The sequence below is a fragment of the Petaurus breviceps genome, unplaced genomic scaffold, assembly GCF_028583685.1.
Source record: "Petaurus breviceps papuanus isolate PSGF00001 unplaced genomic scaffold, PetGlider_PUasm1.0 90784, whole genome shotgun sequence".
NCBI lineage: Eukaryota > Metazoa > Chordata > Mammalia > Diprotodontia > Petauridae > Petaurus > Petaurus breviceps.
In genome coordinates, this window is record NW_027187345.1 from 6,192,185 (window position 1) to 6,206,431 (window position 14,247).

At 34.6% G+C, this 14,247-nt stretch overlaps 1 protein-coding gene across 9 annotated transcripts in view; it reads left to right on the forward strand.

The window, feature by feature from the left end:
- SYNE1 (spectrin repeat containing nuclear envelope protein 1) overlaps positions 1-14,247 on the forward strand; it is a 575,153-nt gene that overhangs the window by 381,068 nt on the left and 179,838 nt on the right. For all 9 annotated transcript variants that reach the window (XM_069069647.1, XM_069069646.1, XM_069069648.1 and 6 more), the window contains 4 exons: positions 109-294; positions 456-578; positions 1,704-1,890; positions 4,440-4,579. In XM_069069647.1, coding sequence (XP_068925748.1) covers positions 109-294; positions 456-578; positions 1,704-1,890; positions 4,440-4,579 — 636 coding nt within the window. The remainder of the gene's footprint in view (positions 1-108; positions 295-455; positions 579-1,703; positions 1,891-4,439; positions 4,580-14,247) is intronic.

Sequence of the window (14,247 nt, forward strand, 5' to 3'; positions counted from 1 at the left end):
TAATGTATCTGTAACTTCTGTTTCTGATTTTTTTTTTCTCAGCTGATAGACAGCTAGACAATTTGAAAGACTGAATTTAACATCACAGACAATTTCTTTTCATTCCAGACCATGCTAGAGGAGTCTGGAGAAATTCACACTGATCTTGAGGCCATGAAAGAAAAGATAGAGTATCTGAGCAGCGTTTATTGTACGGAAGGCATGTCTCAGCAAGTGTCAGAATTGGGACGAGAGACAGAGGGGTTACGGCAACTTATCAGATCACGTTTGCAGAGTCTCCAAGATGCTGCGAAGGTAAATTAAGGAGCCGTCATTCCAATAGTTGTGACGCCGTAGTCAATCCAATATTCAACTCTGACATGAGTTTCTTGGCTGTCTAACATTTATGAAACTTTTTTCTTCAAAACACTCACAATTTATATTATAATGTGGTTGCTCTACTTTTGGTTTTCTAGGACATGAAAAAATTTGAAGCTGAGCTAAAAGTCCTACAAGCTGCTTTGGAACAAGCTCAAAAAACTCTTACTTCTCCAGAGTTAGGACGTCTAAGTCTGAAAGAACAGCTTTCTCATCGACAGGTAAAAAAATAATGCGATTGAACGCATAAATATTGTTTCAAGAATGCAGCCTTTGCAAAGAATGATGATTGACTTGAATTATAGTCCTACAGTATATAATTATATAAATAGAATACAGAATTTATTATAAATAATAAAATATTATTAATAATTAATAAAAATAATAATATTATAGATATAATAAAGAATTATAGTATACAAATTATTTTTAAAACTTTTTATCTTGGGAATAAAATCTCATGACCTACCTACCTATTCTATGATGTTTTTAAAAAAATTTTAGGAAATGAGATAGAATGTTAATTTTCTTCAGAAATTTTTTACTTTATAGTTATTTTTTTAATGTTTTATTTTTTTTACTTGGTTTATTGACATGAGTCTGATACACATATGAGAAATTTTGTTGTATATTATATTGTTTGTTTTTAGGTCTACTATTATATAGATTGCAGTTTCTAGGGCCTGGGACTTGGGTTGATAATCTAAAAAGGTCTTAGCTATTAAAAGGAGATTAGATCTTCGAAGTCAAAATTCATCTAAAGGAAATACCTAGAATAGGGCTTTCGACTAATTTCTTGCCACAGTTAGATATGCCAGCCTGACTGGCAAAATTTTTTTTTTTACATAAAAGAAACAAACACCTAGAAATAAGACACCAGTAGTGGTAGAATTTTTTAAAAAATCATAGTGGTTTCTTACAAAATCCAAAGAATTCCTATAAGGAATTCATTAAACCCTTTGGGATTTATTGATTTATATACTTAATGATGCATATTAATTCTATTTAATGATCATCCTAGGTATTACTGGACCCAGTTTAGATTAATTTAAAGTTAAAAATTAGAGTAACCAAACTGGATAACTGAATTATCTGAAATTAAAAACAAAAAGTGTGGGTATGGATTGAACATTTCTCTGAAAGCTAAATTTATTTATTTTTTCCTATGCCAGTGAAATTTCATTTAATTTTTAGAAAATTTGACCTACCTGGGTACCAAGTAATGAGACTTATGGTGTGATTTCCTTCTTTTTGTGTCTGACTGGTTAATCGCTTCTTACCATATTTAAGCTCGTTTATGTTTTAGATCTGTTCACAACTCAGTGAAATGTGACTTTTATTTCTAGCATCTGCTGTCTGAGATGGAATCACTGAAGCCAAAGGTAGAAGCTGTGCAAACTTGTCAGAGTGCTCTGAGAATCCCTGAAGAGGTGGTCACTAACCTACCTATATGCCACATGGCTCTCAGACTCCAGGAGGAAGCCAGCCGCTTACAACACACAGCCATCCAGCAGTGCAACATAATGCAGGCAAGTGTCAGAAGCACGGAGGGCCTTCTCTATTAAACTCTATTGCATGATATGGAGCACAAAAGAATGATTCAAGTGTTTTTCTTAGATCTATGCATTCTCAGCAACCCAAATACACCCACAATGTTCAATTTGGTAGACTGTCATGTAAAATACAAAGATGAAGCTTTGACTTAATCCTTAATCATTTGAACCAATTGAAATAATCTAGAGAAAGTATTGGAGTAAATAGCATAAAAATTGAAAAATTGTGACATTTATATAAACAGGGACATGAAAAAGTAAAATTTGCATGGCATTATCTCTGAGAAGTTAAAATATCTTAAAATAACACTGGAACAGATGCACTTCTGTGCAACATAATATTTCTTCTTTAACTTTTGAAAATATTTGTAAGATTTCTTGCACAAACTTTAATGTTAGTTTCTATGCAAAATAAACATAAATTCCATTTTGAATCTTTACCAACTCATACCCAAGTCCTCTTCCTGTTCAGTTACATCAAAACCACTTTTTCTCCTTCTTTATTTTTCTAATTATTTAGATAATCAAACAATCAATTAGCAAACATTTCTTATAAATTAGCAAACATTCTATGTGCTAGGTATTAATCAAAGAAAAAGAGAAAATGGTCCATGCCTTTAAGAAGCTTACATTCTAATGAGAGAGGGCACATGGTACATAAATGGCTGTGTGTTTGTATATGGAGACATAAATATGAGATAGAGATTATGTCAAAATTTTTTAAAAATTAATGTAAAAATATTTTACATGTCATTGAAAAAAAAGAAATATTAAATAAATTTAAAAATACAAATAAAGTATTAAGAAAGGACATAATAAATCTTGCTTTGCCTTCTCAGAAACGTTTTATGATTTTAAAAAATAACTATAAGCTTGACCCTAGCTCACAGTTCAATTTTAGAGAAAATTTCTAAAACAAAGCTTAGTTTTGACTCATGATCCTTCCCGGAAACATGCTCAATAAACAAAGTACATCAAGCAGAGGGCAGCAATTTATTTCCTCTACCACAAAAGAAATACTTAGGACACAAAAGACTATGAGAAATACTTAAATCACATGCAATAGCTTATCAATCCTATTATATTCTCATACATTGATTCCTAAAAAAAAATTGAAACATGCAACACTGTGGACCTAGTGAATAGGCATTTCACTTTCACCTCTGATCTTTATTGTTCAAGCAAATTATTAAAGGTCCCTAGGGTCTTCTGTCAAGTCAGGATATGGCTTCGGCTCATTATCTTGTCAGCATATATATTCTCCTTTGAGAAGTGTTTCAGAATTTAGTTTCTCCTGGGCAACAGGCACTGGGACTCAGGAAGTCGATCTGGCTAAACTCACTCATAAAATTAACACCAATGTTGGAAAATATCCCTCTTAGTAGCATTAGTTAGTCATATCCTTAGGGGGTAAAAAAAGAACCAACATAAAATTAGCAGAGGCTGTTAGACACTTGTGGTCCTGTCTTAAGTTCACCTAGAGAGCAAGAACTCTGTGTTCTGCTGTGTCTGCTGTGAGAGAATAGCTTCCAGAGATGCTTGGGGAATGGAGCTATCTCTCCCCTCCCTTGCTTTGGAAGTCTGCAGGAAAGCTATAAAAGTTGCAGTATGCTCGAGAAATGAGATGAGAGAGCATAATCACTAAAGTTTTCTATCTCCTTAAAATCCCTGAGTTGGCAGTTCTTCCTATTCAATAGCTATTTTTCTTTGAAGTAGTCCCTTACCACCTACCCCCAGCTGTCATAGTGGGAACTAAAACTGATTGCTTCTTCATCCTACAATGCAAGTCCACAGTGACCAATAGGGGATTGCTGTAGCATCCTAAAGCACGAATTCTTCAGTACTTATCTGAAGCCCATGTCTCTGTGGAAGTGGTCCAGGGTCCAGTAGAGCTCCCTTAATTACACCCATTACATTTATAAAATGTATTACAAATAAGCTAAAATCTTAAATAAGGAACATTGAATATAGGTCATGTCTTAAACACTCACACACACAAAAACATACACATAGAAATACACATGCACACACACACATACAAAATTTTATTTTGTTTTATTTTGTTTCTTCAGCTCAAGTGTTAACAACTCATATAGCTTCACTTGAAGCCTCCTTCTTCACACCTAGTTAATATTCTTTCTAACTGTTATTATTAATAATTTTAATAATATTCTTTTATTCCTCAAATCATATTGTGTTTACTTCTAAATGTTAATATTCTTTCACCCTTTGAATCATATTATGTTTACTTTGTGTACATGGTCTTTTCCTCTAGTAGAAGATAAACTCTTTTAAGGGTAAAGGCTATTTAATTTTGTTTGTAATTGTATCCTCAGTACTTTGCACATAGTAGGTTTCAATGATTTTTTGAAGAAAAAGGAAATCTAAAATGCCATTAGAGTGACATTACAGCTTAGAATAACAATGTTATCTTTGTCCCTGTTTTCCAGTATTTAATTCAGTTTCATCTTGCATTTCTTCATTTTATATAGTAATTGGAAAAAAATGACTGTTTTTTTTAATAGGAAGCAGTAGTCCAGTATGAGCAATATGAACAAGAAATGAAGCATCTACAGCAATTAATAGAAGGAGCTCATAGAGAGATCCAGGATAAGCCAGTGGCCACCAGTAATATCCAGGAGCTGCAAGCCCAGATTTCTTGTCATGAGGTAAAAACAGCAATGAAGTTCAAATGCTATATACAGTATACTGCAAATTGTTTTTCTTTAACTGTTCTTCTGAATTATTTTACAGGAAGAGAATAGGCATAGATTACAGTGTATAACATATGACACTAGTTAGAATCAGTAAATATATTCAAAACATATTTTATAAACCAACATTCAATTCCCATGTGGTATTTTAGAATAATGATATTTGCATGCAAAAATATAATGTTTATGAGTATGGAAAGCATAGGAATAATGTTTAGAAGTTATAAAGTTGTTAGTTTTTAAGTTTAATGCAAGGAAAAACTTCCTAACAGTTAGAGGTATCTAAATGTAGAATGAAATACCTAGAGAGGTAATAAGTTCTCACTCATTAAATATTCTTGTCAGGTATATTGTATTGGGGATTTCTTTCATGTAGGAATTAAATTAGTCCTCTGAGTTTCTAACTATTATTATTTACATATAGTGCTTACTATATGCTTTAAAAATTATTATCTCATTTGATCCTTACAACTACCATGGGAAGTAGGTACTATTATTATCCACATTTTATAAATGAGTAAACTGAGACAAACAGAGGCTAAGTGACTTACCTAGGGTCACTTAGTTACTAAGTGTCTGAGGTCAGATTATATGACTTTTGATTGGTATAATCGTGTTTTTGGCTGAATGATATTGTTTGACTTATTAATACTGCTTAATGCAGTTTGTAAGATGTTGATTTTTTTACTCTAGAGATATTCAAACAATTTTATTAATTTATTTTTATTTTATTATTTATTATTTTATTTTAAAAACCTTCAAAGTTAAGAGAATGAACATATGTTATATACATACATACTTTAATATACATTGCATATAAATTCTTGAATTTATACCAGTGGGACCTGAGCTCTGATAGAAGCTATGAAACTGGGAAGGTTTCAAGTTCAATCCTAGCTAACATCCTAAGATCAAATTAGCTAATTCAGCATGATGAGGCTGATTCCAAGGATGTTGACCCCTATGTGATGACTTTTTTGGCCATCTCTTACTAATAAGACAGGTGAAAATTAAAAACTAATTTCAGTATTAAACAGATCTTTCATTTTTGCAATGTTTGTGAAAGGAAAGGGAATTTAGGACACTAAACACTCCATTATGAGACTATCAGCAAACATTAACTAAACTGATTAAATTCTTAATATATGATCTTTGTCCAGCAATCAAGAAGTTGGCACTACTATATTGAGAATCCTTGCTCTAAGTTAAATCAGAAAACTTAAAGAAATTGAAGCTAAATGGAAAGAAGAGTCCTTGAAAAAAGGCATTGACATCATTTCATTGGTTTCATTGTATCTCCAAAGCCAACAAGAAACATCATTTAAGGGGACATTCGGTCACTTCTCTTTAAATTATTTTTTTAAGTATGTAAGCAAGCAAAATACTGTTACAATAATTACAGCTTATATGCCATCATCAGTTGCAGAGGATGAAGAAGTAAGAAAAGCCTGTGTACAACTTGACAAGATACAACAAACTAAGTGAACATAGACCTTGATACTTGGTAATTTTGATGTGAAAGTGGGTATAAAAAGTTAGCAAAAATATGTATTTTCCATGGAAGTGTGTGTGTATGTGTGGAATAGTTCAGAATCAAGAAATTTTAAAGTCAAAATTAGATTCCCATCAACTGGGGAATGGCTAAACCAATTGCGGTACAAAATTCAGTGGAATATTACTTCACTATGATGCATACAAATAATTCAGAGAAGAATGGAAGACTAGAACTGAGGCAGAGTGAAATTAGCAGAACCTAGGGGAAATTTATAGTTATATATACATACATACCTATACCTACACAGGTGTGTTGTATGTGTATCTGTGTATGTATGTGTGTGTATGTATGTATATGAACTTTAATTAGTAAACAAGCAAAAAAGGTATAGGAATGGTAGAGGAAGGGAGGGAGAGAGAGAGGGAGAAAGGGAAAGATAGAGGGAGAAGGAGTGAAGGAGCAAAAGAGAGAGAGAGAGAGCACTTTTATTAAGAAATTATGTTGTTCCAGGAACTATGCTAAGCTCTAGCGATTGTCTTATCTGTTAAATTGTCTTGTCTGCCCCTCAATTTCCCTTATCCTCAGATCTAATTAGGGAAAATAATACATAAAGAGGAGATGGGAAGTAGTAATGGGAGGAGAAAGGGTACCTGTATAGGGGCAGTCAATAAGAAGGAGTCTTGAGAGTTTGGCAATGCGTAAGGTCTTCACCTTAATAAAATGGTGGTCCCAAAGAAAGTCACTGATGAGGAAAGGGAGGATCCCAGTGTGGCAGTTTCTCAGGGTGGCAATTTGGTAAGCAAGGAGTACAGAGAAAAACTAGGTGTGAACGAAATGTATCATGAATACTTTGCCTAAGAAGAAAGCTAGAAGTACATCACATACCACATGTACACTAACACTCATGTGTGCACACATGCACACATACACACACAATGTATTTGATCATATCTTAATTAGCAAGAGATAACTTATTATTGGTGTTGTCATTTCTGAAATCAGTTCTCCCTAATTCAGTTAGGTCACTAACTAATTAGAACAAAGATCAAAATCAATTCCCAAATTAAAAGAGAGGAGAAGAAGTTACCACCCAAAATTATAGCAACTCCATGCTGACCTGCTCAATTAAGCTGTGGACACCCAATGTGGAAAAGGTAAAAAAGTAAAGCCCTTGACTCTGATTATCACCATTTTAGAGAAACTTTATTCATGCAAAACAGATTCTAAGAAGCACTCAAAACAACTAAGACTATACATAAGCAATCAAACATTTAACTTTTTTTTAAAGAAAACATTCATACATATATGTATATACATATATATATAAACACATGTGTTTCTATATACATATATAAAATATGTATACATGGGTCTGTATATGTTTATGTGTATGGTGGTGCAGTCAATAGAGAATTGGTCTTGTAATCAGGAAGACTCATTTTATGTATTCAGATCTGGCCTCAGAAACTTTCTAGGTATAGTCAAGTTACTTAATCTTGTTTTCCTCAGTTCCTTCTCTAGAAATAAGCTGAGAAATGAAAAGTCAAATCACTCCAATAACTTTGCCAAGAAAACCTCAAATGGGGTCACAAAGTTAGACATTCTTTGTTCATTTTCTTTCTTGTGCCCCCCCCCACATATGTATCTATCTTTGTATATATTTGGTTTAATCCAGATTTGAATTGGAAGAGATAAGGTTGGATTGTGTGTGGGGAATGGTACAGTGATTTCAATGATCTTAATCTGTTCACTGCTTTTAAAATCACATTTTTTTAATACTGCTGTTTTCCCATTGAGGGTATGCGACTATACATAATTGAATGTGATCACATGTAGCACCAAAACAATATTCACAGTTTCTACAGCAGCAATGAATATTGTAATTCAGTATAATTCTGAATTGCAAAATATAACAGACTCTCCACATAAAAGACAGAAACAAATCATTTATTCAAACACTAGAAATTTGAATCACAACACCAGAAAGTCAAATCCATCATAGGAACAATGAAATCTATACACAATAACAGTTCAGGGGGCACTGCCATTTCCCAGCCTTCCCCATGCTAGGGCCTTCTCACAAAGGAACACTCACAGCTTGCTGCCTGCTTCTTCTCTCTCTCCCTCAGCTCTAACTGCTCTGACCAACTTCCTCCCAGCTCCACTCCACTCTTCCTGCTCCACCCTTCCTGCTTTACCCATTCAACAAGCTCCCTCCCTTCAGGCTTTATGTGACTCATATTCATGTGTCTTAGGCTTTCATGTGACTTAAGCAGGTCACATGGATCTATTAAAGGGTAGGAAAGATCTTCCCATTTACATTACCATTACGTCACAGAATAATAAAAATTATTGGTAACTGAAAAGTTAATGGAAAAATATTTATAGTGGAGAGGAGACTCTGCCACCTAACTAATGAGTAATTTTGCAAAAGAAAAGGTATAAAATGCCTATAAGAGACAAATATGTGAAGAAAGATGAAATTGAGCTTATTTGATTTATAATGGTGAAGGGAATCTTAACACTGATTAGGTGATAGATTCATTTAAGTATTAAAAATACACACAAAATCCCTGTTGGCAGTAAAGTTTAGATATAGTTTTTCTATATCAAGGAAATTTTTATTCAAATATAAGAAGTGAACTAAATTGGGGTGGCTAGGTGGCACAGTGAGTAGAGCACTGTCCCTGGTGTCAGGAGGACCTGAGTTCAAGTCCAGCCTCAGACACTTAACACTTACTAGCCATGTGACCTTGGGCAAGTCACTTAACCCCAATTGCCCTGCCTTCCCCCATCCAAAAAGCAAAAAAAAAAAGTGAACTAAATTTGTAGAAACTAATAAAAACATTTTTTCACCCAATGAAACTATGATCCTATTGCTTTCTCTTTCTTATGAAACAAAAACTTTTAGAAATCTGAATCATATTAATAAAAAAGTAATTTTAATAAAATTAACTACCAAGAACTTAAGTATTGGTAATGCTAATTACCATTATATTCTGCAAGATGTAAATGATGGCTATTATATTTGAGTACTGATTAGCTAAGTTTCAAAGGCTCATCACAAGATTTGCTTCAGGGTATCTTCTAAGATACAGAAGTGTTGGCGTGGACATAGTACAAGAATTACAGTAGATCAGTGAAGTTATGAAGAAATAAAAATATTATTCAAATAATATGATCACTACTGAAAAGCTTCAAATTTTGAATTTAATAAATCATTTTTAAATGATCATTTTAACTAAAAATTCCATAGAAATAGTCTCTAAAAATTTATCCTACATGTAACTCCTAGTTGACATTTCCTAGTCAATGACATTATCAAGAAATTTTATTGATAGTAGCACCTGCATCAAAATCATTGTGATCAATATTAAATCATTCATCAGTATGCTAAATTACCATAGTTGTAAAAGAATGAGGGGAAAAGCATTTATTAAGCATTTTTGTTGTTTTTCAGTATGTGTCTGACTCTACCTGACCCCATGGATTTTTGTTTATGGGGTTTTTTTTGGTAAAGATTTTGTATTGGTTTGACATTTCCTTCTCCAGTGTTGTCCCCATTTTATAGATGAGGAATTGAGGCAAATAGGTATTAAGTGACTTCCCTAGGGTCACACAGCTAGTAAATGTCTGCGGGTGGATTTGAACTCAAGTCTTCCTGATTCCAAGCCTACTGCTTTATCTTCTGCACAATCTAGCTCCCCCATTATTAAATATTTACTATGTGCCAACTACTAGGGATACAAATGATAAAGCTTCAAAAACGTATGTTCTAATGGAGGAGAAACAAATAAAAGGGAGCAAGGTAGGGCCCTCTGGTCTAGAGGTCATAAGATGGTGAGAAGGAAGTAATTTGGAAAGTAGATTGACATGCCCCATAGGGCAACAATGGCAGAGCTAATTTGATCATGTCAAGGGCATGGTCTCTCACATAATGCTACTAAAGTGTTGTCAAAGGTTAAGGAGGAGATAGGAACTCAGAGGAGTGAAGGAGGGAGCTATAATGAACATGTTTTCATTTCTTAGATATTAGTGGTTGTTTGTTGTTGTTGTTTAGTTTTTTCAGTCAAGTCTCAATCTTCATGGCCTGATTTGGGGATTTTTTGGCAAAGATACTGAAGTGGTTTGCCATTTCCTTCTCCACTTCATTTTACAGAGCAGACAGAATTAAGTGATTTGCCTAGCATCACCCAGCTTCAAATTTGAACTAAGGGCTTCCTGACTCCAGACCAGGTGCTTCATTCACTGGGCCATCTAGATGTTGTTACTAGCCTATAAAATGAGTTCATGCCAAAACTGAAATACTGTCAGCTATCAGTAACTTCACAAAAGAAAGAGGTATGTGTTTTGAAGTATGCAGAATAAGATAAGAAGAAAACTCTGCTGGTCAACAGTCAACATGCATTTATTAAGTACAAGATTATATATGTGTGTATGCATACACACATGCACACACATATGTACACATTATGCTAATTAGTAGGATTGCAAAAACAAAACAAAGGAAAGCATAAAACTAGCCCTTGCCCTCAAAGAGTTACAGTCTAATGTGCAGATAACAGATCAACAACTATGTATAAACAAGAAATATACAGGATAAATTGGAGGTAATTTCACAGGGAAGGCGCTAGCCGTATAGGGAACCAGAAAAGGCTTACTGCAGAAGACAGGGTTTTAGCTGAGCCCAGAAGGAAGCAAGGGAAGTGAGGAGGCAGAGATGAAAAAAAAAAGAGAGAGAATTCCAAGCATAGAGGGACAGGCATGGAGTCAGGAAATTATGTGTCTAATGGGGGAAATAGCAAGGAGGCCAGTGTCACTGAATCATGGAGTATGTGGAGGGGAGTAAGATGTAAGAAGCCTGGAAAGGGAGGAGTGAGTCAGCTTATGAAAGATTTAAAAAGGCAGAGCATTTAAGTTTGATGCTGGAGGTAATAGGGGACCACTGGAGTTGATTGAATGGAGGAGGGAGAGGGTGACATAAGATGTGCTTTAGGAAGATCATTGAGTAATGAGTGGATTCAGTGGAGGGAGACTTGAAGCAGGAAGACAAACCACAGGCATGTTGTGATGGTTGGATCAATAGGACTTGGCAAAAAATTAGATGTGGGGGTGAGAATGAGTGAAGTGTCTGTGTGACTGGGAGATGGTAGTGCTGTTGACAGTAATAGAGAAGTTAGGAACATGGGGAGCTTTGGGGAAAAACAGAATGAGTTCAGTTTTGAATATGTTGAGTTTAAGATGTCTATGGACTTCAAGTTTGAGATGACCGAGAAGCAACTGGAGGTTCAAGACTGGACTCGATCAGTCACACACACACACACACACGTATGTGTGTGTGTGTGTGTATTATACTACTATATAATGCTGCCACAACTCCCTTTTTTCCAAAGAATCAATGGAAGCAGAGTCAGTGGGTTAAATGAGAGAATGCAAAGATTAATCATTGTATTAAAGTCTATGAGAAAGAATATATAACTTTGCTGTTTCATTGAAGATCTTAAAAAGAACAAAGAAATGTTTTATCAGTAATTTTTCTTACCTCACATCCTTTTTATTTTATCATAGAATGGATCACAGTTTCAGAATCTTTTTGGTAATGTATTGGGACTCTATTACTTATGTCACCAGAAATTCAGGTTCGATTAGTTTTCATTACTTTTTTCCACTTCTCCTTACCAGTCTCCTTCCTTTTACTCTGGCTTAACTTCTTAGAACCTCTGGCCTTCATTATCATCTGGACTGACATAGGATAGCATTCTTAAGTCATCAAAATCTCTAGAGGTTTGCACTTATTGACTCATAGCAATTAATTTATCTTCATAACCTGTCAACTTCTACTTAGGTCACAATAACTCTGTATATGGCTTGAGGTGGGTCATGTCTGTGATAAATCCAAAAGAAGTGACTACGTGATGTATTCTTTTTATGCACGTAGAAGAATTTGAAGGTCATTTATGCCTTTTCAAAGAATGGCAGGAGAATTAGCTAGAAAAGCCAATGACAAGTCTGTGTGTGCTCTCATCAAGTTAATAAAACTGCAAAAGTATTGCCAAAAATATGTATCTCAGTTGTTAGCAAACCACATTTGTGAAAATTAAATATCATTCCTGCTTATCTGAATATGCAAGAGATCTAATTAGTGCCAGGACTGTAAAAGGAATAGCAGATGGCATTCTGTTGCTTTTTAAGGAAAGCAATTACTTTGCCTTTTGTTGGAAAATGAGGAGTAGCTCATGAGAATGCATTTCTGGAATTTCCTGATCCTTCTAATTTCTTGGCCATTTAATGGTTTGCAAATACTTGAACTGGAATAAAATTTAAAACTCCCTGTTAGATTAATTCTATTCCTATCACCATTTCTACTATTTATATCAATAACTTTTATTTTGTTTAGTTGTTTCAGTCATGTCCAACTCCTGTTGACCCTATCTGGAGCTTTCTCAGCAAAGATATTAGAGTGATTTAGCATTTCCTTCTCTAGCTCATTTTACAGATGAAGAAACTGAAGCAAATAGGGTGAAGTGACTTCCCCAGTGTCACACAGCTAGTAAATGTCTGAGGCAGGATTTGAACTTGTCTTCCTGACTTCAGGCCTGCTACTCTATCCATTGTGCCACCTAGATGACCTTATAAAATCATGGGGCCAATTTATATAAATCTCTCTGCCCCTAGTCACATAACATGGCCAACCAGTAAATACTTGAACTCTGTATTTCATTTTTCCATCTCTGTAATGCTTGACCCAAATTCCCTTCTCAAAATTCTTTAAGAATCCTTTTCTTCTTTCAAGGCTTACCTCCTGGAAGTCTTTTCTGATTTTCTAGGTTTTAGTGCTTTCTTCCTCTTTAAATTGCCTTCCATTTACTTATGTACATTTATCTTCTTAATAGAATGAAAGCTCATTAAAGTCAAAGGCTGTTTCATTTTCATCTCTCTATCCTCTACATTGCTTAGCACAGCAATCTGCATATCATAGATACTTAATATATACTTGTTGAATTTAAGCTGTGATATATAAAATTATTTAAAAGAATGGTTAAATAATTCATAATTTCCTCTTAGGTTCTGCTAGATATTTTTATTATGAATGAATGAGGAGGAGGGAGGAAGTATTTGTTAATCACTTGCTATGTTCCAAGAAGTGTGCTGAGTGAAATAAAATCGAAAAAGCTAGAAAGTCCCTGCTTTCAAGTACTTTATACCCTATTTGGAGGGCATAATATACAAAAGAAAGTTCAGGTACAGGGAAGAGGGAAAGACCTGGGATTCCTAAGGGTCTACAGTGCATGTCCTCACGTAATGTAAATCCAGAAGGACATTAAGAGGAAGTGGCAGGACTGATGGTCGTCCATTTCTCCAGAAGAAATAGAGTTGATGAGTCTCCCTACATCCAAGAACATTCAGGAATACAGAATGGATTTTGGTGATCCCTAGTGGAAGAGGGGAGGATGACAGAAATGAAGAATTGTGTCCCTGGTGGTGGCAGGTCTTCCTAATACTTGACTTTAATTAATGTAATTAATGGTGTTACTGTTTAGCTGGACCTGAAAGGTAGATGAGGTGATATCTGCCTTTCTCTGTTCATTAGAGAATATGAACAATTCCTATAGTTGTTGATAGTCTGGTTAAAGGAGACAAACAAGCTAGGTGATATGTAAATCCATATTGTTTATTCCCTTAAAGCTAGATGAAACTAGCAAACTTGTATGTACAAGGAGCCAAAACCTAAGTTCTGATTGCCTGATACAAGATTGAGAAAGTTTTTATGCCTTTTTGGACAATTCCAGGATGTTTGTGAACCTCAGATTTATGGTCTCCATGTGTTTTCTATCCATATCATGAATAAGGAAGTTTCTTAGTTGTAAATAGAAGACAACTGGTAAGGTGGTTTCATTGGAATTTACAATCTCTGGGTGTCTCCATTTTTCTCCATCTGGAATATGTCTCCATGTAATGGTAATAGAATTTAAAGATCCCCCTGTATTGGCTTGGTTTTTGAGTTGAGTGTTAAAACCTAGAGCTTGTGAATCTCACTTGTGGGATTGACTTGTTGACATGAAAAGAGAGGGCTGAACTGGGAGGAGCTGGTGCTGTGGATTTGGAGAGGCACAAGCAGAGGAAGAGA